Source organism: Tamandua tetradactyla, chromosome 12 (genome assembly GCF_023851605.1).
Source record: "Tamandua tetradactyla isolate mTamTet1 chromosome 12, mTamTet1.pri, whole genome shotgun sequence".
Lineage (NCBI taxonomy): Eukaryota > Metazoa > Chordata > Mammalia > Pilosa > Myrmecophagidae > Tamandua > Tamandua tetradactyla.
This window is the reverse complement of record NC_135338.1, coordinates 92,855,365-92,881,673: the sequence shown is the minus strand read 5'-3', so window position 1 is coordinate 92,881,673 and position 26,309 is coordinate 92,855,365. Positions and strand designations below refer to the sequence as shown.

At 44.4% G+C, this 26,309-nt stretch overlaps 1 protein-coding gene across 4 annotated transcripts in view; it reads left to right on the top strand.

Annotated features, from left to right (window-relative positions):
- SV2B (synaptic vesicle glycoprotein 2B) overlaps positions 1 to 26,309 on the top strand; it is a 119,033-nt gene that overhangs the window by 65,885 nt on the left and 26,839 nt on the right. For 3 of the 4 annotated variants that reach the window (XM_077124118.1, XM_077124120.1, XM_077124119.1), the window contains exons 3-9: positions 8,040 to 8,220; positions 8,611 to 8,762; positions 14,619 to 14,752; positions 15,774 to 15,863; positions 18,451 to 18,561; positions 19,350 to 19,438; positions 21,983 to 22,147. In XM_077124118.1, coding sequence (XP_076980233.1) covers positions 8,040 to 8,220; positions 8,611 to 8,762; positions 14,619 to 14,752; positions 15,774 to 15,863; positions 18,451 to 18,561; positions 19,350 to 19,438; positions 21,983 to 22,147 — 922 coding nt within the window. The remainder of the gene's footprint in view (positions 1 to 8,039; positions 8,221 to 8,610; positions 8,763 to 14,618; positions 14,753 to 15,773; positions 15,864 to 18,450; positions 18,562 to 19,349; positions 19,439 to 21,982; positions 22,148 to 26,309) is intronic. The other variant, XM_077124121.1, reaches the window with a different exon arrangement.

The window sequence follows — 26,309 nt, the reverse complement described above, 5'->3', positions numbered from 1 at the left end:
ACCGGCAGTATCAGCCAAGCCTGGGAGTTTGCTAGAAAGGCAGAGACTCTCGGGTCCCAGCCCGGGTCTGTGGAATCAGAATCTGCTTTTCACAAGTTCCCTGGGTGATTTGTATGTCCAATAAAGTTTGAAGACAGCTTCGTTGAATTAAAAGGCGAATCAGCTTTTATTGGGTGCAGTGTTTATCTCTGGGATAGGGCCAGAGAGGTAGAAATTGGCTCTCAGGCAATTTCTGGCCCACTCCTCTAACGCTGTCCCCATCTCCTCCCAATTCATGGGCCCTCACACACGTACATGCACGCACCCACATATAACCACACGTATGTGTACCCACACAATCCCATGCACCTCTCTCCCACTCTTTCTCACACACATACTACAGCCATTTAAGATTTGACCTCTGTCTTACCCTCCCGCTTCCATCCCTGTTTCGGCTCCCGCCCATGCACGACGCTGTATTCACACTGAGCTCCCTGCAGTTAGTTCCCCAAACACAGCAGGTTTCTTTTTGCCTCCCTGCCTTTTCCTGTGCTGTCTGCCATGGCCTTCAGCCTGCTCCCCTGACCACCAAGATGGAAACCTGGCTCACGTTTGTTTGTCTTTTAACAACATCTCGATGTTGTTCTCCTGGAAGCCTTCCCACAAGTGAGTGAGGACATCCCAGCTGTCTTTTTGTTTTTTTTGCCCGGACAGGCACCAGGAATTGAACCTGGGTCTCTGGCATGGCAGGCGATAACTCTGCCGCTGAGCCACTATCACCCACCTGTAGCTGTGTTTTTATAATACTTGATGTATACCTTTATTGGTGCTCTTTTTCTCACCAGGATTTAATTATGAGTTTCATTCTTTGTCTTCCTAAGAGGAAAGACCCATATCCCACTTAGCAAGCATCCTGGGAGTGAGCAAAGGAGGAAAGAGTGAACCAATATAGAACTAAGAAATCTGACCAATGCTTACCTATAAAAAGCAGGAAAGTATAGTAGTTGAAAGTATCAATTCTGGAGTCAGAATTCCTGGATCCAAATATTGGTGCTTTTACTAGTTGTACAACCATGGGCAGCTTCTTTACCTCCCTGTGACTCAGTCTCCTTCTCTGTAAAATAGGGATAGTCACATTATCTACCTCCCTGGGTTGTTGCAGGCATTAAATGGGATTAATAATGTCTGTGACTTGCTTGGCATAAAGCCTGACACGTTGACTGTTTTGCTACTATTTTATGATATATTATTCTCCTTAAGATTGACAGGCACTCAACTGTCTGTGGTCCCATAAATTTGTGGCTTAAAGCAACAGCAGCAATCACTTTGTTCATGAATCTGCAGTTTGGGTAGGACTTGGCAGTAACAGCTCATTTGCTTCATTGGTTGTCTGCTAGGGTGCCCTGAGGACTGGAGGCCAAAGTCATCTGGAGGCTCACTCACTGTTGTGGCTGGTGGCTGATGCTGGCTGTGAGCTGGGACCTCAGTGGGGCTGTGGCTGGAGCATCTGTCCATGGCCTCTTCATGTGGTCTGAGCTTCCTCAAAACATGGTGGCTGGGCTCCAAGGGGGAGGAGCCCAAGACAGGGAGTCAGGAAGCTGTACACCTTTTTTCTCTTTTTCATTTTTAAATGACTATAATAAAAAAGCCTTTATACTGTTTTACACCAGCTTTAATGGGAATAAGAAGGAGTAAAAACAGCCTATTTATTAGTGGTTTACATACTTGGCCTCTGGAGCCCCTGAACAGTTGTTTTAGTAAGTTTTTGGAGTAGAAGTGAGTCCTACTCCACCACCTTCCCTAGAAATTCTACATGTGCACCTTTCGGATCTAGCTTTGAATGTCACAGAGTGACACCACTGTTGCATCCTCCTTCTTAGAAGAATCAAGGCTGGCTCATATTCAATAGAAGAATTTTACTCCATCTTTTGGTGGGAGGGGTATCAAAGAATTTTCAGGCATGCTTTAAAATTACCCATACCCATGTAACACTAAGTAGCAAAGTTAGTGGGGAGCAAGGAGTTACCAAATTGCTGGCTGGGGCAGAGAAGTTTGGAAATGGATTTTTCCATTAGAAGTGGTAATGAGATAAATGGTTGATTAAATTATTGAGGTTTGACCTGCATTAGCTGAGCCTTCTGTACACTTAAGCTAGTGCCATTTTTATTAGTGTCACTGAAACATGGAATATTCCATTTCAACCTCATTTCTCTGATTGATGGTTCTCTCATTCCATCCTGAATGTGTAGGAGGCCCTGAGGCAAAGAACCAAAGAACGCTAGCCACTTCAGTCTGAACGTCTTAGTTGTTTATTGTTATATAGACAAATCATCCAGAAAAAGAGCTGAATTTCTGATTAAGTTGTCCGAGTTAACTCTAAATTTTGGAATGACATAGATATGTTGTTATTTGGGGAGGCTTCTAAAGGCCATGTTTAAAATTTTTTCTTTTCTTCCTTTTAATCCATGTCATGGTAAATATTCATTCTTTCCTCTCCTTCCGCATCTCCCTCCCATCCTCCTTCCCTCCCTTCCTCTCTCCTTCCCCCCCTTTCTCCCTCCTTCCCTTCCTTCCTTTTCTTCTTCCCCAAATGTTTATGGGCCAGGTGCCATGCAGAAAACTATAAGACATTTATTGGCTGCATGGGATGTTGGAAGTTCTTGCTAAATAGTCAGACTAAGCTGAGGCCAATAAAGTTTGGAAGTTAAACAGACCTGATCTAGAGAGTTTCCTCCCTTCCCTGACTTCAGAAGTCTAAATTACTAAGTCTAAGGAATGGTTTAAAATGACAACATGAGTTGGACTGGTAGTGACATCCCAGGGGTCTGCCTGGAGGTGGGCGGGAAGGGCAGGTGTCTTCGCTATGGGCGCTTGGCATGGTCACAATGTTAGATGGGGTGCCCAAGTCATTGGAGTAGCACACGGTTCCTTCCTGAGGAGGACCTGGTTGGGCATTGTTTTAGTTTGCTTGGCTGTTGAAAGCAGATACCATGAAGTGGGCCCACCTTTAATGTTGGGAATTTATTAATTTATATTTTGGAGCTGTGGGAATGTCCAAATCAAGGCATCATCAAGGGTGATGATTATTCAGGATGATTTCTTCTTAAAAATCAGCTGCTGCTGATCCTGGGGTCCTCTGCCACATGGCAAAGCACACGGTGGTGTCTGCTGGTCTCTTTCTTCTCTTCTCAGCTTCGTTGATTTCAACTTCTTGCTTCTGTGGCTCCCTCCCTTTCTCTCTCTCTCTCTCTCTCTCTCTCTCTCTGTTTTTGTTCTGTTTATAAAGGGCTCCAGTAAGAGGATTAAGGCCTATCCTGAATGAGGTCGGTCATAACTTAACTGAAGTAGCCTCATCGAAAGACCCTACTTACAATGAATCCAGACCCACAGGGATGGATCGGCTTTTAGGACATGATTTTCTGGGGCACCTAGAATTCCAAACCACTACAGGTGTGGACAAGAGTTTGGGCCTTTCCAATTGATGGGGACATCAGATGCTGGTAGGAAACTAACCTGGGTACCACATAGATGGTCCATTGTATAGACTTGCCCTCCCATGTATAAGTAATAGGGAGACTGCAGCCAGAGGCTCACTTAGGCACTGACCAAATTCATTTGTTGTGGAGATCAGGCATGGCAGCAGAATACGATTTTAAGATGCTCTTGTTGATTGAACAAGATGCTCTTGATATTGATTGGTAAGGCTGTCTGGCTAGGCAGCACTTGCAGTGTCTTAGAACTGGGCATGGCTAAGTCTACAGGGGACAGATGTTGAATATTTAGGGCTGAGCAGGAGTGGATCAGACAGACACACCCATGGACCAGCAGGGAAAACTGACCTATACACAGTTTCAATGCAGCATGATACATGTCGTGGGATGGTTTTCATAATCTTGACCCTTCCTCAAACACAAGTGTCAGTGATCTAATAAAAGTGTAAAATGATTCACTACATTTTCTGAGCTATGGGTTGGAAAACTGGTGAAATAAGGAGAATCAGACATTCTTGAGCCTTCTGTGCCTTGCCGCATTACTTCTTTGTGTGTCTTCCAAATATGCAGAGAAACCTTTTGTCCAGGAGCCCACATTCAGTAATTTTCTACTTCCCTGAGTCAAGAAGCAGGTCTAAAATGGAGTCAGAAAGAAATCTTCCCTCTTCATTCAGCTCTAAGGAGCTTTATAAAATTCTGCAAAGTTGGAGAGAGAAAATCAGGCAAAAGGTATTTTGTGAGCTAACCATATGGATACGCTAGAAGGAGGTGTGGGGCTTGGATGCTTTAATTTCACCCCAGGGCTAGCTCACTTGGCAATGGAACCAAAATAAGTATTTATAAATAGGAATAAAAGATTCTAGATGTATTTTTTAAAAAATAAGTTTGATTTCTAGTGCTTTAGTGTTCTAAGATCCCCAGCGTAGAGGTAAAAATAAGTATCATCTTCAAATAGATCGCTGGTTTCTCAGACAGTGACCTGTGGATGGACAGTGGGTTGCTGCCTAAGAATCACCTAGAGGAGGAGGCTGCAGACTTGTTTAAAATACAGACTGGGTCTTACTGCAGGAGATTCCGATTTTGAAGGGTGGGGCTGAATAGCTAGTGTGCGTGTGTGTGTGTGTGCCCGTATGTGTGCCCGTATGTGTGCCCGCACTTAATTTCCCCAGGAGTTTCTGCTACATTAGCTCTATTTGGGGATGATGAGCTTTATGCCCAGGCAGCTATCCCATACTGCCAGGGTAAAGTTAATGTAGAACCTTTAGGGTAGTCAGTAGTCAGCCAATTTAGATGAAATAGTTTTCTTTTAGGTGTTCTGAGGTGTGGTGAAAAATTCCCTAGGAGAATTCATTCCCTAGGAGAGCTCATTGTCAGACTAGCTCTAGGGTTGGATGATGCTAATAGGAGGTTCTACCCGAGTCCTTCAGAGCCTGCAAGGACATTCCTGGGGGCCCTGAAGGACAGGTGGGCTGGGGTGGAGGGAGAGGGCTCTATACCTGTGACTTACAGACTATGGCCCCCAGGCCTGTTTTTGTAAATCAACTTTTATTGGAACACAGCCACACGCATTCATTTACACATTGTCTGTGACTGTTTCCTGCCACAACAGCAGAGTTGAGTAGTCATGAAAAAAGTTTGCTGAATGTACTTAGATAAATTACCTAGCCCTGCGGAGACTTGGTTTACTCATATACAATGTGGATAATAATACTATGATGACAACAAGATTCATTCTGGGTTTAAATTATGTACAAATCAGAGATGTTCTTTTCTAAAAATTTCAGCTGCTCAGAAAAAAGATGACTGAACTATTTCCCCTGCTCAGAAAATTTTGAGAGCATAGTGTGTGTGTGTGTGTGTGTGTGTGTGCATCACTCATATACCCATACCCTCTCTTCTACACACGTCTCTCTTACCCAGACGTACCTGGCTAACTTTCAAGACACTGTAATGGTTAAATCTTATGCCTATTTATGTCTCTGTGTATATGAAGGGGCAAGGGGAGAGCACCGAAGAAAAAGTACTTTGGCCATCCCTGCCTTTGCGATCCTCCCCCTTGGATGTCTTCAGGAGTTGCAAGCTTGACACAGGAAACAGGAGCTGCTGACAGCTCCTTGCCACACCTGCTCCTGCAGCTGCCATCCCTTCTCCATCCTTCCAGGCGTTTGGTGTGAGACCTTGAAATCATCCTTGGCTCCTCTCTTGCACAGACTCCCACAGGCAGTTCAGTAGCACATCTGAAATGTCTGCTTTTGAGATGGATTTGGATCCTGACCACTTCTCCCCGCTCTCTCCGCTGCTGCCCAGTCCAGGGCCTCACCGCTGCCCACTAGGCGCTGCCTGCCAGCCCAGCCGGACAGCCTCCTTCTGCCCTGGGCTGGTCTCAGCTCGGACAGGGAGAGAGAGCTTTAGGAAACACAGGTCAGACCGTGTCACTGCTCTGCCCAGATCCCCTCCAGTGGCTTCCTGGCTCGCTGAGAAGGAAGCAGAGTCCTTGGTGGCTTGGTGGAGACAGCCTCATCTCACCTCCCTTACCTTTCTGCCCCGCCTGGCAGCCCCACCCTGCCCCACGCTCTTTGGCCACCATGCCTTCCGCCCTGCTGTTCCTCTAGCACAGGAACTCATCCCTGTCTTGCCGCGTTTTCACTCGCTGTTCTGGGAAAAACCAGGCCTTCCTGGACCGTCTTATCCACAACTGCCGGCCCCCACCCAGGCACACGCTCTTCCCCTCCCTGCACCATTTTTCTGCATGACAGTGGTGAATTGAACCATGCCCCTGTACAGAGACAGGTTCCCGTTTGCCCGCGTGCTGCAGGGGTGAAGCCATCTGTGAGCAGGGGCTTTGAGGGGCCCATTGGGGTGAGCCTGCACCAGTCTCCTACTGACATCTTTCAGAGAGCGCTTGGCCTCCCAGGACCTCCGTGCTGGGCGTCTGCTTCCAGAGCTGTCAGGCAATGCCCTCCTGCCCTGTAAGCCACCCAGCTCATGGTGCTTGTCAGAGCACCCCTGACTCATGAAGGCAATAACCCTTATCAATAAGTGATCTTCTGTGCATTTTATGCATTTATTCATTTATTGTCTCTGCCCCCACTAGAATGTAGGCTTGATGAAGGCAAGGACTGTCACGGGTCTGTACCCCACTGGGTCCCTGGGACCTACAACAGTGCCTACCTCCTAATAGGCATTTAATTAATACTTGTGGACTAAATATTTAGGGAGAGAACAAAAGACACATTTCATGAACTCACACCGTAGACTGAAAAAAAAAGAAAACATAACTCATGACTTCGAGTACTATAGAGGTTAAAGTTTACAATGCAGGTGAATGAAGAAAATTCTCATTAGTGAAGACAGTTTGACAACACAAAAGTTACCATTTCTTTTCTTCTCATAGAAGAAAATAATAAAAGAAGGAAATCTGCCCCTGGGAATATAAAGCAGGGTGTGGTTTCCTTTCATCCTCCTGGGACCTCACTTTGACTTGATTGAATCAACTAACTGAAGCTGTCTGCTTCGTGTTGGCCCTTCCAGCTCGTATCTGCAGAAATGAAACATCTGCAGGTCCAGGAGAAGCTTCCTTTCTGTGAAAGAGACTTGTGCCCAGCTGAGGCTGGACAACAGGAGATTTACATAATTTGGATTCAGTACTTTCTCTTCATAAAAGTTCTTCAGAACATGCTCCACAGGTTTAGTAAAGATATATTTTAAAGATGTATGTAGTAGAGTGCACGGGTGGTTCAGTGGTAGAATGCTTGCCTTCCATGCAGGAGACCCGGATTCGATTCCTGAACCATGTACCCCCCCCCCCCCCCAAATGTATGTAGTGCACTTAGCAGACACTAAGTTGAGGTTTGAAATAAGCAAGTCCTCAACATTTAGTCAAAAAGAATTATCCATATGCTCCTGTAGGTTTTGCACTGTGTGCACTGGCTTTCATTATAACATCATAAATGTGTCCGCAGCAATACAGGTACATAATTTTTTAAATACTTTTTTTTGGGTGAATGATATTTTAAATAAACTAAGTTTATTATAGGGCTGGTAGTAGTTCCATATGTTTAAGAAAGGACAGCTCATTATTGTTTTCCTCCACAGCCCCCCTAAGAGATATCATTTGCACAATTTTTTCTTTCCTTCCCAATGCGTCCCATACTCTTTTGCCACCTTTTTCTCCTGGAAATTCTCTCCTTAAACATGACCCCTCAGGTAAGGACTTTTGTCTTGCTTAAACATAAACGTATAGCATTTCCCTTGTTTGTGGATTAGGCATGTGAGAGTTGTCTCTAAGAAAGGTGCATCTATCTGAATTACATTGATCCATTTTAGCATGTGTGTAACTATGTATGAAACAGGTGAGACTATTTTTCTATGTACCATTTGTAAAAAGTCACATTTGTATAACGCTTTTGATTTGCCCTGTTGACTTTGCCACATCCTGCCTTTTATGCCTGTGACCCGGAATATCACAAAAGAGTGAAAATGGGAGTTGGATTTTCTAAAACATTGAATGGTGTCTAACCTCTTGCCTTTTCCCCCCACCCTTCTCGCCACCCCCTGTCCTCCCCCCAGGGCTGATAGTCTACCTGGGAATGATGGCAGGGGCCTTCAACCTGGGAGGCCTTGCTGATAAACTGGGCCGGAAGAGAGTCCTGGCCGTGTCTCTGGCCATCAATGCCTCCTTCGCCTCCCTGTCCTCCTTCGTGCAGGGGTATGGAGCCTTCCTCTTCTGCAGACTCATCTCTGGCATAGGGTATGTATTTGGAAAGCCTAAGCTGGGTCTCTTGGGCTGGTGGCCCTTCCATCTCCATATTCCAGCTCTGAGTGGTAGCCCCGGACACCCCTGGGCTGAGATTTTTGGTGGACTTTCAGGTCAGCATCTTCTTAAAGTTAAAATTTAAGAAGAAATTAAGTTGTAAAGTTCGTTGCACAAGGTCAGAACGACCTGAGACTACTTCCCATGTGTCAGGAGTTGCTGCCTGGCTGGTCTGCATGACTCCTCACTGAGTGCTCGCTCTTACTGCCCCTCACATTCCCGGGGCTATTTCATCAGTGTGAGGATGGGGTATAAAGCACCTCTTGCTGCTCTCATCATTTTGGGTGTATGGCTTGATTCCTTCTCTCTGGCATTTTCTCTTTGCAGTATCGGGGGCGCTCTGCCAATCGTTTTTGCCTATTTCTCGGAATTCTTGTCTCGGGAGAAGCGGGGCGAGCACCTCAGCTGGCTGGGCATCTTCTGGATGGCTGGGGGCCTCTATGCCTCTGTGATGGCTTGGAGCATTATTCCACACTATGGTGAGTGCTCAGGGCCCTTGTTTCTATGGCATCAGCATCCAGACAACCTTTCCTTGTGTTTTAGTTTGCTAAAGCTGACAACATGCAGTCTACCAGGAATATGGCTTTTACAATGGGGATTTAGTAACTTACAAGTTTACAGTTCTGAGGCTGTAAAAAACTGTCCAAATCAAGGCATCGAGACGATACCTTCTCCCCAGTGACCGGCTGCTGTCCGTCCTCAGCTCCTCTGTTGCATGGCGAGCACATAGGGATGTCTGCTGGCCCTTCTTTCTCAGGTTTCATTGCTTTCCGCTTCTGGTTGCCCCATCTGTGGCTTCTTTCTGAGCTTCTGTGTGTTTCTCTCCCAGCTTCTCCGGCTTTTCTATCTGAGCTTCTCTGAATTTCATTTCTTGAAAATGGTCAGTAAGAGGATTAAGACCCTCCTGGGGTATGCCCCAACTGAAATATCCTAATCAGAGCTCCCACCGACTATAGGTCTACACCCACAGGAGTGGATTAGCTTTAAGAACATGATCTTTTCTAGGATACATAGAGCTCCAGACCATCACACTTGTCCTTACCCTTCTCCATCCTCACCATTCCCGAATGTGACCTTGATCTTTCTAAAGAAACTCGAATAGTGCAGACACATCATTCATTTCAATACACAACAGCCTTCCTGGAAACAATACAGTCTGCCTTCCCTCCTGCCCTCCCTCTTTCATCTTCCTTTTTTTCCTTCCTTTCATTTGAAAGGATTTTAACCTTCATTTCATCTGTCCCTCCTCTCCCCAGCAAGTTGGCCATTGGTCACCTCACTTTATACGTGATGTCACAGGAGCCAAGAGAAGGTGCTGCCTTGCCCAAGGCCCACTCTGGCTGGTGGCATGGTAGGAGCTAGGATCTGTATGCCTGACGTACGCTTCCCTCTCTAATGCCTTCAGTCTTGTGAGCTGCAGAACAAGTGCAGCACCCTATCAGACAAGGTCATGGTTTCAGTCAAGGCAGTTTTATCACCCAGGATAATTGTGAAAACTGGGTTCTCTGGATGGAGACCTGGCAATGTTAACCCTCATTATTGGTTTGATCAAGAGTAAAGTAGAGAGAAGGCAGGAGTTTTGAATTCAATTATAAGGTAATGACACCAACATCTTTTAAAAGCATTTGTGCATGGAATCTGAGATCTAGCTTTATGGAAACTGAGAACCACCAATTATGGGTCTAGGTCTTGCCATCGTTTAGACTCCTGCAGTCATAGATAATCCAGACCATCAAGGGGGTGGCAGACACCTGCACCCCAGGAGCTACCTACAGTCTCCACTGGCTCAGCACCTTCATGGTCTTGTTTTTAATCTGACCCTCTATGATGTATGTTCTGGGCTAAGGGGGGCTCCTTATATATCTTTTTAAGGAGGAGCTTTGGTCTAGACCAACTATCTTCTGTATTAGTTAAGGTGATTCTTGGTGCCTTACTCTGATAAACTAATAAACGCAATAGACGTTTCCTCCTCATGGAACGTCCAGACAGTTTCCTGATCTGCAGGTGGCTCTGCCCCAGGAGTAATTCAGGGACTCTGACTCTATCATGACTCCACCATCCTCAGCATGTGGCTTACATGTTGAGGGGAAAGAGCTGTGTGCAGATGTGGATGGTTTTAAATGGGTAGGTGTAAATGGGTAGGTCATCTCTGTTCCCATTCCGCTGGCCCCAAATCTGTAACGTGGCCACACCCTCCTGCAAAGGGTGCTGGGAAATATAATCTAATTGTGTGCTCAGAAAGTAGAGGAAATGGGTTTGTGAACATTGTGTAGTCTTTTTTATCTACTAGAGAAGCCACTGAATTTGGGATCTGAAACAGAGAAGAAATAAGAACGGGAATAGTGAAATGAGCAGCTGAAAAGTTCTCCAGATAATTCTGATACTATAGGCAGTTAATCATAATTTTAGATACAAAATTATATTACTCCTAATATCCAGCTCAGTACTCTACCCTTCACCAAAACTAATACTTTAATTATCCTTATGTTATGCTGTTAGTTATATGGTTCTTAGGAATTTCTTCCCTCATCCCATTCAGGACAATGTCACTTCCCCAGTTAACTGAACCTAATGTGTCACTAGGAGAAAGTGACTTCCATGTGTGAATTAATGACTGAACTTTTTTTTTTTTTGGTAGGCGATAGGGGGAATGGACAAATGAATAAAAGCTGAGTCTGGCAGTGTGACTTGGGATGGCCAGTCCATCTTGCTCTGTCTTGGTTTCTTCACTTGTCAAATGTGGAGAGGGAGAGCAGGTTGTGGAAAGAGTTGACTGTAGTTGACACCAGCCCTAACATTCAGTAATTCTTTGGATATAAAGGGGAATGTTGAGAAAATTGTCAAGATGATTCTTGTATTCGGGCTGGTTTGCACCTGGATGGCAAGTCTAGGCCTCCTGTTTGCAGAGGCTTAGTCCACGAGGGAAGCATGTTCCTCACACCCAGCCAAGGTTATTGGCCTTTCTCTGGGTCAGGTTAGGTCATTTGCCCAACTCAACCAGTCACTGCAGCCCAGAGGATCCCAGGTCCTGAGAGGTTCAGAATCCACCTGTGTGCTCATTCCTGGACCTGGGGTCCATTCAAACCACGTGACTGCGACACGGCAGGGAAGGAAGAATAGGAGGGGCCACCTACAATACTCACTGTAAAGGGCATCACTTCTTGTTTCATTCTGTGTACTTATCTGCACTGGTGTGATTTTTTTCTCTCTCTCTCTCTCACATACACAGGCTCATAAACACACACACATCTATATCCAGGTGTCTGATTGCTAAGAAAGCAATAAAAGACGTCAGGTTGGGAGCATGTGAACTGAGATTAAATGGAACGCCCAGGGTGCAGGGCCCACATCCTGCTTCTGACTGCTGTCTGGCTTGTGATTAATTGTTTTATTGCAGATGAACAGGACATTTTCCTATTTATGTTCTTGTGTGCGATCTGTGAAATTTAAATTGTATTTTTTTTTGGCATGGGCCGGCTCCAGGAATCAAACTAAATTGTATTTTTAATGCAATTTTATTGAGATATATTCTACAACTCACTTGAAGTATGCAATCACTGGCTCACCATTATACATTTAACCTCGCGGTCAGTTTTAGAACACTTTCATTACTCCTGTTGGATGATTAGACTTAATCAAAACAGGTTTTACTATATTTCTATCCTAGAAATATATAGACTAGAATCATCATATAACAAGGATGATTATTTTAAGCCTTAGTTTTACTAGGACCAGATGCTTTGTCTCCGGTGAACCAGACATTTGACAGTATTTCTCCCTATGCCTAAGACATTAGTCCTCGCACACATCCTTCACTAAGCAGGGACAAATACAAGCGGTTACTATAGAAAAGAGACGGATGTTTGTCTAGGGCTTGTGTAACCCATTTAATTGCTTTTGCAGAAATGAAGCAATTAACGGTCTTACCACCAGGATTTTGGGTGACTGACTCATTGAAAAAGAAAATTACAAAACTCAGAATGTTTTCCTGGAAACTCCTGGGCACAACCAGAAAAACTGACTAGATTATGGAAGATTAATTTCCATTGTAGTCAGCACCACCAGCTATTTGTAAAATCCTGATGGAGAAAAGTAGGGCAAGCTAAAAGATCAGAGAACAGAACAATTCCTGCCTCCAAATTAATATTGTTCCAAATATTTGGAAACAGTTCACCATTTAATTTTATTTACATCCCCAAAGATGTGCCTAGTGAAAGGGATAAGTGCAGATTACTGAAATCACCATAAAAACCACAGCGGCATGAGGGAATAATCGATTTTCTATAATTTACATATATTATCATAAGGAAAAAAATTTTCCAAAGCAGATTTTATCACTTTATAAACATAGATGTTTCTGTCCCTCTTCTCGAGTTTGACTCCTATGGAGTTTTGGTCAACTTTACCTCTAATTATCCCAGAATATTTTTGGACATGAATTAAAAATGTATAAAACTCCTATGGTTTTATCTTCCCCTTTTTAGCATTACTCCCAGGAGAAAGGAAAGGCTTTTAATTAAAATTAAAAGAAACTTCGCTTCCTGGTGCCTGCCCATGTAAAAAAAAAAATAAAAAAAATTAAATTAAATTAAATTAAAAGAAACGAAACAAAAACAACTCAATCAGATGAGAGAGAGAAGAAACCACACTGTGCAGAAAAGAGGTTCTGACTGAATGTGTTGCATGAAGTGTCTGTTCTGCTCACATAGAAAATGTAATAAAGTGGAGGTAGTCCTGCCAGTTTTCCCACCTGGATTCTCTCTGCCTAATCCTTTAATGTGCAGAGAGTAGGACATATTTGTAAAAACAGCAGTTATTGGTTAAGAGTTCACTGCAAATTGAACAGATTGAACCCCAGCAGGGAGTAGTCGAGAATTTGAGACATCAACCCTACCTACCACCAGTTTGCCATATTCCAAGTAAATGAAATAGAAATTGTACTTCCAAGCAGTTATTACCATCTCAACTTTCAAAAGAAATACATTTGTCTATGCTGTTTGCATTTTTTTCTCAAAATACTTTTGACTTCAGAGATACTTTGTGCAGCAGAAGAAAACCAGTTTAAGATAATTCTTCTGCTGGTCTTTATCTGTTTTATTCAAACATCCCTGGCACTAAATGTCGCATAGTATTTCTAAAGAAATCAAATCTACAGTCAAATTGGATAAATTATTATCAGCTGCCTGGAACTTTCACAAATAGCAATTTTGTGGAGGTATTGTATCCTGAGCTCTACAGATACAAAAACCCAAAGACACACTAACAGTTTGAGCTCTGATTTATGTGACTGCTAAGCCCGAGCTGCTTCCACTGTGTCTCATTCCTCATAAGAGAGAAGTCTGCTCCCCATGAAGAAATTCAAAAGAATAATTTCTAGATCCCGAAGGCAATTTCTAACAATGAATTTTAGAAATACTTTGACCAATGACAGCTGACTGGGAGCCAGTTACCTCCTCATTTCAATGCAGGTGGGATACATATGAATGTAAGAGTTCAATTTCCTTTAAAAAATTGTTGTAAAAATGACAGTTTACAGTGTTATTCAAAGTGTGGTGCTGAGTTATTTGCATCAGAATCATCTGGAGATGGCATCGCCCTTTAACCTGGGCCAGAGGGAAGCCCTGTGCCTTGTAAGCTGTGGCCCTTCCTGGGCTGCACCCCCTCCCATGAAGCAAGCGGTCCCCGAGGCGATGGGCCGCCTTCTGGAGCATGCTCGGGCACCAGGACCCTGAATGCCCACCAAGCTCAGGGTCAAGGCCAGGCTGCCCCAGTTTACCATTGTGGTGTGTATAACAGCCACACGTGTCAGCACGAGGCCCTCTCTCTGCAGGATGGGGTGGGACGGGGAGAGAAAAGGGCCCCGCAGGGGTGGGTACTGTGCAGCGCTGAGCCTGGCCTTCTGGCTCCTGGTCAAGGTCAGGCTGTAGAACATGCCCTATTTAATCTGAATGTGTAGGAATAGGGGATGTTGCCTCCATTTGGACTCTTAGGCCAACCTGGGGGGTTGTCAAGGTGCCGATTCCTGGCTCCTCGCCCAGGCTTTCTGAATCTGAAGCTTTTGGGGGGTGTAGCCTGGGGAGTCTGCACTTTAAAAAACAAATCATTTTTTTTTAAATGCAGTTTTATTGAGATGCATTCACACGCCACACAAACCATCCTTAGTAGGCAGTCACTGGCTCACAGCATCATCACATATTGTGGAGTCTGCACTTTTAACCAGCTCCCCCCAACCCACCGCGGTTCTCGTGTGCCCTCAAGCCTGAGAGCTTCCGAGTCACCTTTCTGTGGCAGTGCAGACCGTGTGCTGGCAATCCTCAGAGGCTGCTTCTCCACAGGCTGGGGCTTCAGCATGGGGACCAATTACCACTTCCACAGCTGGAGAGTGTTCGTCATCGTGTGCGCGCTGCCCTGCACCGTGTCCATGGTGGCCCTGAAGTTCATGCCCGAGAGCCCCAGGTTTCTGCTGGAGGTGAGTCTGGTCCTTCCACCAGCCTGAGAGCAATGAAACCACAGCCCTCGGCCTTCTTCTCTCCACCCGTGGTTCTTGGGATCCCCATTTCCGCGTGGTAGCTTTCCCCTCCTGGGCAGACATGGTCTCTTGTTAAGTCTGGGGCTGGTCCTGTTTGTGATGGATGCACGTCCTGGATTGGGGGAAGGGGCCTTGGGAACTGCTTGGGCCCAGAGGGGTGGAGCCACAGTCAGGCTGTGCGGTGGTGGAGGGGCTGCCCCACCCACTCTCTCTGGAGGACCTGATCATGACCTGACATTTGTCAGCGTTGCAGTGAGGTCTATAGTTAATTCCCTCGTGCTGTCCAAACCTCCAGGACTCCTGCTCTGCAGGGCCCCTTACCTGCCAGAAACCTGCCTCCCAGGTCCTAAGGAATGAGTCCTTCCAACGTTGGGGGATCTCCAGCTTGCAATGGTCAGACAGGGCAGAGCCTGGCAGAGGGAGGACTGAGCCCTGAGGCTCTTACAGCCCCAGTTCCCAGAGGACGTGGATCGGCTTCCTTCTTGAACTCTGCACAGCGAGTTTTCTCCATGTCTCATTTCCTCTCTGGCCCACTGACCAGGAGGCAGCTGCAGGAGGGAATTTTCTGACCATGATGATCTAAAAATGCTTCCTTTATTGCTTCTTTGCCTTATTTCATTAGCGAGGGTCATGTCTCCCATTTCCCTCTACTGAGTCCAGCAGTTCATTCAACCTTATATCTGTGAGTGGTTATTCAGAATGTACATTGATGATACTAACTAATAAGTAGCATTTGCAACTTGTAAGACACTAGGAAAAACAGTAACCTTGTTATCCTTCCAAGATATGCTGGGGACAGAGACTTGCCCTAGTCTTTCATGAACCCTAGATGGGAATGAGCTCATGCCGATGACCTCAGACCCGGTATCGGCACCTCCTTGGGTTTGTAGGGTTTTCTGTCCCTGATGATCAGAGCATATCTGAAGCAGTTTTTCCATGCCTCTTTCCTTGCTTTTACCAGATGGGCAAACATGACGAAGCCTGGATGATTCTCAAACAGGTCCATGACACCAACATGAGGGCGAAGGGGTCCCCCGAGAAGGTCTTCACGGTAAGCCTGCGGTCCCTATGACGTGGGGGCTTCCCCTTTTTACTTTGTTTTGCTTAAAAAATTTTTCACTATATGAGCACATAGACATTTTGTCAAAAGGGAAGTAAAGCCCTGCCATTCCTACCACTATAACATAATTATTCTTTACATTTTGATGCATTTCCATTCAAGTTTTTTCTTAGGTAGCTAATTGTTAAGAGCAACAATAGCAAAAACTAGCTATATTCACGTTGGGATAAACAATATAAATTTACATATAGGTTATTTCACAATACTCAAAAGCATTTTAGATATTGCCACACAGCTTTCTTAAGCATCATTTGAATGACTATGTAATAATTAGGAATATTAACACAGGTTTTCTGTACACATCCCTAATGCTAGATATCTATTTTCCCTGTTTTCTTACACTATTCCTGTAAATATTGCTGCAGTGAACCTTCTCATGCATGTTCCTCCCCCTAAATGAAAAATTTTTTTGGGGGGTGGTGCGTGGTCCGGAAATCGGACCTGGGTCTCCTGCGCGGAAGACGGGAATTCTACCACTGAGCTACCCCCTTAATGTTTTGTGTTGTTTTTTAAAAGTAGATGCCTAGAAATAAAATTACTGATCCAAAGAGCATGAAGGTTTTTATAGCTATTGAGATAAGTTGCCAAATTACACTTCGATAGCCTTGTATCAGTTTACAATACCACCTGCAATAGGGAATCCATTTCTTTCCACCCTCACCAGCATTAGCTATTAGTCTTGTTTTTATATGTTTATTTTTTTACAAATTTGGCTTGTTGAAAAATGGTCAAGGGTCATTTCTGTAAAGCTGTCCTGTTAGTTATAAAGATGCATTGCTTGCTTCCACAGTCTGTGGGCACCACTAATGTTTTCTGCAGCATCTCTGTGCTGCTTTAAGACCTGCTTCAAATTCATTTCCTCAAGGAAGTGTTCCTGGATTTAGCCCACCTAACTCTGATTCACTTTGATTCTTTGGCATCCATAATTTCAGTCTAGAATAAAACATCCTGTCATTGTTAACCTGTTGCTTAAACCCCCTGATTCTCAGGCAGGATGGCACAGCGGTCAGAATCTGCCTCTGGAGCAGACAGCCTGGCTCCACCTCCCAGTTTAGACACTCCTCCTTTTCAGCCTCTCCCTCTCTCTCCCCTTTTCCTCTTGCTATCCTTCTCCCTCCGAAATAAAGCAAATTCTCCTTGGCTTGTGCATATTAGGTTAGTGGACATCTTTTGCCTTTGAGAGTGTCTCTCTGGGATTCCCCCCCACCTCCAGCAGTTTATTAACATGTTTATTCCAAGCAAGCACAGAACTCTCTCCTAAGGGGAGTCCCTGCAGATGAATTATTCTCCACCTTATGCCTGTCCTGTCTTTCCAGTAAACTGTAAACTCTTCCCGGGACTCGTCTTGCCCAGGTCCCCCTGCACAGCGCCTGCTCACCATAGGTGCTCCCCAGGTTCCTGACCTGCTTTTGGAGGGACAACCAAGCCACCCAGATGGCCTTGTCCCACTGGAAACCCTTTTAAGGGATGTGATCCCACACCCTTTCTCAACAGCCGGTTCTAATGTAAACAGCCTAATTTTGAGGAATAAATCTTAGCCTGGAAATCAATAAAACCCCATTTTCCAAAAGCAAAAGCTGCATCCTTTGCTTCGCACCAGAATTCCTCCTTTCTGGGATGGGAATACATGCCAGAGAAAAATAGTTCAGGCAGAAATCAATGAATAGGAGCCCATGAGACTTTGGAATTTTTTTCTTTCCCAACATGCTTACAAGTTAATAGGTAGCACCACCTTGATGGTGTTACTTTTTTTGTTCCTATGCATCCCCCCTCAGTAAAGGTTTTGGCAATTCGAAGAAGAGCTTGGGGTCAGGTTGGAATCTCAGGGTTCATGGGCCAGCACTGAATGTCTCCCCTCCTCACGTCAGCCTTTCAGCTCTTGATCCACCAACTTTGCCTGATAAGCATCTAAACTACCACCTGGCAAAGGCCCCAGTGAAGCCTTACTGAAGGGAAGAGAGTTGACATATCCTTCTGGGAATCAATGCTCGGTAGGGCTGGGGTGAAAACAGGACATGTTCTAATTTAGGGTAGATCCAAGACAAATATTCTAGCTAATTGTAAATTAGAGTAATTGTACTTGAAGTTGTCAACACACCCACTCCCTTGGGAATAAAGAAAAGAAAAATTTGCAATTGAATGGATACTTGCATTTGAGTGGATATTTTAAGGTGCTTCTAATTTGGTGTCAACCTTCCTTCCTGACCTCTTTTGGCTACAGCTGGGTTCATGATATCTGGGGGAGGAGGGGGAAAGGTGTTACCTGAGAAAAGGAAGTCCAGCTCCTGCCAAAAGTTCTACCGCATTTCTTGCTATATTATGTCTTGTGCTGCAGATCGACCTGAGAAAACTCCCTATGACAGGCTATGTGCACCTTTGGTTAAGGCTCCTTGAGCTAGAGGGTTTCCAAGGAGCCCTCTAAGCTCTTTATAAAATCAGTTAACATTAAACTAAAAACTGAAAAGAAAATTCAGACATGAAGTAGGTTTCAAATTTCTTTGATCACTTTGCTCTTCAGGTTTCCAACATCAAGACTCCCAAGCAAATGGATGAATTCATTGAGATCCAAAGTTCAACGGGAACCTGGTACCAGCGCTGGCTGGTCAGATTCAAGACCACCTTCAAGCAGGTATGTTTAAGGATATGTGTTGAATGGGAAGGTGGATCTGCTGTCTCAGTGGATGAAGAATAAGGACCCTGAGCACCCCATCAGCCTAGGCAGTGTGATGGAGAGGAAGCAACTCTGGGTGGGGGTCTTGAAGGCGTGTGGCCCTTGAGCCAGTTATCTCCTATCTTTGAGCCTTTGTTTCTCTTCTTTGCTCTTCCTCTGTAAGTTCTGTATTTTGAACGTTGGTAATGTCTGGTCTGAGTAAACATCTTTCTCTCCAGTGATATAAATACCCCTTGAGGTTTGTTAGTGGTTTCCGAGAAAGGTTTTTCATAACGGGTAAAGTTTTATGAAGCTTTACTGAAGAAATAGGCTGCCTACAGTCAGCCACTGAGCACTGTGCAACCGTCTGGCCAGAATCTATTGAGACTGGATGGTGTCTTCATTGAATGGTCATTAAATGTTTGAATATCATCGCTGTCCACTGATAAGTGCAGAACTCACTACTCAAGGTTCATTGGAGGTCTCCTGGCTGTGTCCTTTGAAATCCTAACTTATTATGCTTTGGGTCACATTCATGGAATATTGCCATGTTCCTAGGGAAGAATTCTATAGGATTGTTAGTGTGTGAGACCAACCAGTAGGAAGAGAAGAGTCCCTCCTTGTTATTTGAAGAGAATTACTGCCTCTGGGAGACAATGAGTTGCCCCTACCCTCCATGGTCCTTAGACAATTTAAATCTTAGAAAAGATCTCTTCCAAGTCACAGAGTTCCTGCCTTTAGTAACCCTTCTCTGGTATGGGCTATAGGTCTGGGATAATGCGCTGTACTGTGTGATGGGCCCCTACAGGATGAACACACTCATTCTGGCTGTGGTCTGGTTCACCATGGCTTTAAGGTAAGTTCTGTCTTGCCCAAGTTCCTTACATCCCTCGTGTGTCAGTCGCTCCATTTATAAATTAAGGATTACAGCTGTTTCTAACTGGGAGAGTTTGTATCAGATTGGATGTTTTTGGCTAGAAGTAACAGGCAACCAACTCTAATGGGTTATACAATGAGGACATGTATTACCCTGCAAAACAAGAATCCCCTAGGGAAGTTGGCTCCAGGGAGAGTTTCAGCCTCAGGACAGTTCTCATTGTGATTGCAAGGTGGCTGCCCTGTTCCAGGCATCATGTCCGCATAGGGAAGTGTCCCAAGGTGGAAGAAGCTGCCTTTCCTGGAGCCTCTCTAACAGCAAGGAAACCTTTCTTAGAAGCCCCCCGACAGACTTTCCCTCCTGCCCAATTAGCTAGATGTCCCTCATGCCTGTGCCTAAAGGAATCCCCAGTGAAAGGCGTGTGATGTCCAGATGGCTTTAGACTTCGAGCAGAAGGTACAGTTCCCTACCTTGAGGGCTGACACTGAACAAAGTCAAGTTTCCATCTCACAAGGAAGAAGCACAGAATAAGGGCAGTTTGGGCAACCACTGATGTTGCTCTGAATATATGAAATGGAGAAAACAGTGAAACTCTGCAATAATGCGCCTTCAGACAGTGAAAATTAATATATACGTGATTGGTGATTAACTGGCTCCTCTCTTCTGCTTCACGCTCACCCTCACCATTTCATTAACCTCGAATAGCATGACTCTTCTTTCTGTACAAGTTTTGGGGCCCAATTACAGCATGATGGGGCTGTTCTACTATACATGTAAAGTATTTAGAATACTTTCTGGCACATCGTACAGGCTTGATAAATAGCTAAATATTATCAATTAGGCGCTTTTAGCAAGATTTTAAACTTCCCTCTATGAAATTGCTTTGATCCCCACTTCCCATGCTCACTTCCCCAATCCAGGAAACCAAACTGGTTCTAGTGACCCCTTTCACCACGTGAGGACAGCGAGGAGACACAATACCCCCTGGGGCCCCTTACTAACTTTCTTCCAATGCCTATTTCGTGGAGTTCTGACTTCTACACCCTACCAGGTGCAGGGAGAGAGGAAGTCAGACCATGATTTCCTCCCCTTGTTAACTAGGAGAGAACATTTCAGAAGCGATATCTGGTAGACAAAAGTGTCAATTCGCTGATAGCTTTTTATCTGTTTTTATTATATTTATTGATGTTTAATTTTGTTGAAAAGTGTAGCTTTCAAATGTTGAAACCACAGAGAAGTCCCACATCCATCCCTTCTCCCTCCACCCACTCCCTTCTGCCTCCTCTACATAATCATTTACAAAGTTTTCTTGTTTATCAATCCTGTCTTTCTTTTTGCAGATATAAGTAAATATTTATACATATTCCTATTTCCTCCTTTTCTTATTCAAAAGCACACAATTCTGCATTGGATTTTTACACTCAGCACTATATCCATGTCTTGATATCCATATATATGCAACAGTACATTAAGGTTTTCCTCATTCTTCTGTACAGAGATGCAGTACGTCTGCATGGCACTTCACAATGCTGGGCCATTCAAGACTGGCTATTGTAAACAATGTCACGGTCAATAACCAGAGTAGGCCACTTTGTACTTGGGCAGGTTTATCAGTGGCATAGATTCCTAGAAGAAGGATTGTGGGGCAGAAGGGGGTAAATTTTCTAGGTGTTGACAAATTCTCCTCCCAGTGGCATTGCAGTGTTGTCCTTCTAGCAATGGATGAGAACGCCTGTTACTGAAATGCTCACCAACGAGAGCTTGGCCAGCTTTTGGGTTTCTGACAATCTGGTGGGCAAGGATGGTACCATAGTGCGGTTTTCTTTTCATCCTTTTATTTATTTTTTTTAGCATGGGCAGGCACAGAAATGAACCCGGGTCTCCGGCATGGCAGGCGAGAACTCTGCCTGCTGAGCCACTGTGGCCTGCCCCCTAGTATGGTTTTAGTTAGCATTTTTCTTGTTATGAATGGGATTGAGCATCTTTTTATCTGTTTGTGGGTTATTTTATTTTTTCGGTTAGTGAGCTTGAGTTTTCTATGTAAATAGAGATGGCTTTACTTCTTCCTTTCCAATTGTGTATTCCTGTGTTCTTTCTTTTGTCTGAGTTGGCTAAGCCCCACGGTAGAGAGTTAAATAGTGCTAGTGATAGGGGCCACCTTGTCTTGTTCCTGATTTTAGTGACAATGTCTTCAGTGGTTTCACATAAAGTAAGGTTCTGACTTTTGAGCTGGGATATGTATTTTCTTGCATGTTAAGGAAGAATCTATTAATTACTGTTTTATTGATGTTTTATCAGGAATGAGTGTTGATCTTTATCCAATGCCTTCTCATCATTTATGGGAAGGTCATGATTTTCCTTCTAAGCTCTCTTAATATGATGAATTATATTGTTATATTTTCTAATAATGAGTCATACGAATCTGTTCTAAATGAGCTTGATCTATATCAAGTCATAACTGCAGCCTCTGATAACGAAAGAATTAAGCCTGTTCTGCTCAAACATCTATCTTTTCTATTATAGTTATTATGGACTGATAGTTTGGTTCCCTGATATGATTCGCTATTATCAAGATGAAGAATACAAGTCAAAAATGAAGGTATTTTTTGGTGAGCACGTGTATGGTGCTACAATCAACTTCACGATGGAAAATCAGCTCCACCAACGTGGGAAACTTGTGAATGATAAGTAAGTGGGTGACCTCGGGCTTTCTCCAGATCAGGGTGACAGAGTAATGATGCCCCTGGGGACTCTTCCTGGGAAGGAGTCATTGGACAGGCAAGGATTATATGTGGTAGGGAAATGAGCGCCAAGGATGTTGGAGTAATCACAGAGTATCATGGTTGCTAGAGAAATGACAATCTCCCCGGTAGCTGTGACTTTATTATATTGACTCCAGCTACCCTGGTAGCTGGCCGTGGCTGGTTCATGTAAGGATAGAGACATTGGATGGTGGAAGCTCAATCACCTGCCCGTTCCTGAGAAATTGAATTTTTAATGGAGGTGCCCAGAGAGCTGAGTCCCCTTAATGCTGGCTGCCTAGGGGAAGGATCCAAGGTTATCACTGCTGGGGTCCCTAAACCACCCATGGCCTCATTGTTCAGCATTTTCTTTGATTCTGGAAACTTCTTCACAGTCCTTTCACTATATTCCTTTAGGCATACATCAGCCCCAGAGCTGGTTTCTGCTTCTTGCAATAAAGAAACTCTTCACTAATATAAATGTGCTTTGAGTCATCTGACTCTTACTGAAAGGACAATTATTTACCTAAATTGAGCATCACATGGAGTCTGAAATAAAACTCTTAAGTGCATGAAATGATTGACATGTGGGTTTTAGGTAGAATGCAATATTCTGTCATCCCCATTTGGGATAAACAGGGCACTTTCAGTTTAAAATAAAAGCAGATGAAATGTTATCTTTAAAAGCCATACTTCATTTATACATAAAGATTGCTTATCTTGAAAAAAACACGGTAACCAGGTTGGAAGCCAACCTTCCGTGGAACCAAAGTTGGTGTGTCAGAGTCCATGCAGTAATACATGTGTATTTTACTTATGGGAAACCCAGTTGAGCCTGCATTCCAATTCCATTTACTCTGATTTTTATAAATCATTCTAACAAATGTCACCATCCGGCATGTAGTAAATTAGAAGTGGTGAGAGAGTCTGCCTCAAGTACATTAACGGAGAAAAGGGAAAGTTACAGACTAAGATCAAAGGAGGAGACATGAGACTAAAAAGTAGAAGGAAAACCTCAAAGAGATCCATAGGCTGTAGCCATTTTGAGTGGGGGCAAAGAGGCCTCCCCATCTCTACAGGGTCTGAGGCAGGGCATTTATGATTGATAAAGTAGCTGATGTTTACAATAATTACTTCGAGTCATTAAGAACAGGATAAAGGAACATTTGCTGTTGGAACCCTCTCTGGTGGAGAGACTGAGAAGTTTCTGCAACCCAGGTTGCTGAGCATCTGAATCCTATCTTGCTAGAGTCAAGTTCCTGTGGGATTCCTGAAGGAGATACATGCATGGAGGACAAACCCAGAGAAACCCACCTTCTTCCCTACTAAGGCTTTACTTGAAACCTCAGTGGAGTCTCTAGGCTGAGCATGCCAGAATGTAGCACTCCATTTTCTCAGTCTCGCAGGCCTTGGTGACCCCTAGCGATAAAAGCAGGCAGAGCACATACTTGGCCCCTTTCTCCAAAGCCACCCCCAGATCTCAGTTCTCTTTTCTGTCTGAGGGCAAGTGCATAGCACAGCTTTCCTAAGCCAAAGAAGGAAAAGGTGTTTGTCTTTAAAGCGGAGCCTTGGGCAGGGCTCATCCAACCCACTAAGCTCCAGCTAGTGTCCAGGCAGGATAGGAGACCCCAACACCAAGGTCCAGAATCTTGGCCCTCTGTGAGCGATGGTAAAGCCCCTTCTCTCGTGCAATGGGCCAGTGAAACGTGCTTGCCTTGTCCTTACCCAGGCGTGGGCAAAGAGCACAGGCATCACTGGGGTGTGGGCAAGCATGTCATGGAGGGGAGAGACCCAAGCTAAAATGGCCGCATCTCTTGTTCTTCTTCTGCCTATTATTACCTCTTAGGGTTGATGAGCAGGGCCTGTGGTCAGCCAGGAATGTTCCTGTCCCTTAGGGGAAAGTCAGCGGTGTATTAGAAACGTTCTGTCCACACCCTTAAGGGTGTGCTTCCTCGGACCTTGTTACACCTCTTCCTTCCACCCCCGGGGCAAATGAGATGGACAGTCCAGCCCACTGGGGCTGCTGTCCGAACCCCGAGATGGGGCAGGGCAGGGCATTAGCTAACTATACTGCAGAGCTTTCGCCCTCTGCTGCCCTTCCTGGGCTCAGCAGGCTCCTCAGGTCAGCTGCCTCGTGGGTGCCAGAAAGAGCAAGGCCTAGAGTTCAGTGTCCGTGATAGAAACTAACCCTGCTTGCTCCCTCCATACAAAATGAACACCAGGAATTCTCACCTCCAGTGCAAGTTCCACCGCCCCCTCCTGCCTCTGAGTCTGAGCAAAGCCGCCGCTTTGAGAAAGGAGTTTAGGGCTGAATGGAGTCTAGAGAAGGTGTCTTCTCCAACCTGGTCCTGTATTGCTCTCACAGGTCCGAACTTAGCAAAGGTTCCCTGCTGTTCAGGACAAGAAGGTACGAAATAAAAGGGGGAATGTTATTTTGACAAATCTGAGACCTTTGGACAAGAAGGATTCAGACCAAGTGTCAGTGGACATGGGATTCTCATTTTCAGATAATTTGTGTTAATGCTGAAGCTCAGTCACAAATGTCTACACCTCCAAGTATCTTTGCCTCCACACATCCAGAATCACTATGACATGAAAGTGGCCACTCCAGGGATGGCAGCTTGTGGTGGAAGGAAATTCCCCCAGGGTGTTTCACCCCCAGGCCTCTTTACTGTGAATCTTGCATTGACATGCCCATGGAAGAAATGCTACCCGTTTTATCACAACACTTTGGAAATGTTGAAGCAGAGAGACCTGTGGTTGACTAGGTATTATCCATGATTACATTATTTCCTGCAGAGACCAATTCATACAAACAAAAGCTCATTAATGACATTTTCAGTTACTGTGAAGATAATTGGTAATACAATGAAACACCAATAATAGTAACTATGTGTATCAGTCTGGGGTCTCCAGGGAAATAGAATCAACAGGGTATGTGTGTGTGTGTGTAAACAGATTTATTATAAGGATTTGACTCACAATTGCCGAGGCTGACAAGTCCAAGTTCCATAGGGGAGGCTGCACCTAGAAATTGCAGTAAAGGTAACGTTGGAGTCTTGAGACAGAAACTCTTCTGACCCCTGGAACCCTCAGTTCTTGCTGTTACTCCAAGTGATTGGATGAGGCCCACCCATTCTGGAGGGTGATCTCCTTTACCTAAGGACAACTGATTGCCAATGCTGATCCTACCACAGTAACAGGTAGGCCAAACTACAGGACACAATACCCTGGCCAAGTTGACACATGAAATCAACCATCCCACTAGGGCAGCCAACGTTATGAAGCCAGGCACTGTCTCAAGTGCCTTATGTAGATGATCTCAATTCATCCTCACAAAATCTCCAGGAGGCAAAAACTACTGATTGCTGTTTTCTGGGGATGGAGGGGTGGAACAGAAGGTTAGAGACATTGAATAGCCTGCCCAAGGCCACACAGTTAATGGAAATGGTAAAGACTGTCTTCCAACCCAGCCGTGTGGGCTCCAGACCCTGCACTTTTGAGAACTCGGTACTGTCTTACTGGGAAACTCTCCCTTCCCATGGAGGCCCCGTTTAACAATAATGGTTTTTTAAAATAATAATAATTATTATTTTTAATTAGAGAAGCTGTAGGATTACAGAAAAATCATGCAGAAAATGTAAAGTTCTCATATATTTTACCCTTCCCACCCCAGTTTTCTCTGTGGTTAACACTTTGTGTTATTGTGATACCTTTGTTAAAACTGGTGAAACATTACTATTATAATTATGCTATTAACTATAGTCTGTAGTTTGTATTAGGGTTCACTATGTTGTATAGTTCTATGATGTTTTCTTTTATTAGAGAAGTTGTGAGTTTACAGAACAATCATGCAAGAAAAACAGGATTCTAGTACACCAGCACCTTGCACTGGTGTGGAGTATTTGTTACAATTGATGATAGCACTTTAAAAAAAGTTGCACTGTTTTTTAAACAGTAATTTACCCATTACAATAGATGAATGGTTATTAAAATAGTATTATGTATTGTCCATTATTTACGTTAGGCATATTTTTCCTATCTACCACCCTATTATGATCACCCCGTATTGGTATTGTACATTTGCTATAATTCATGAAATGACTTTC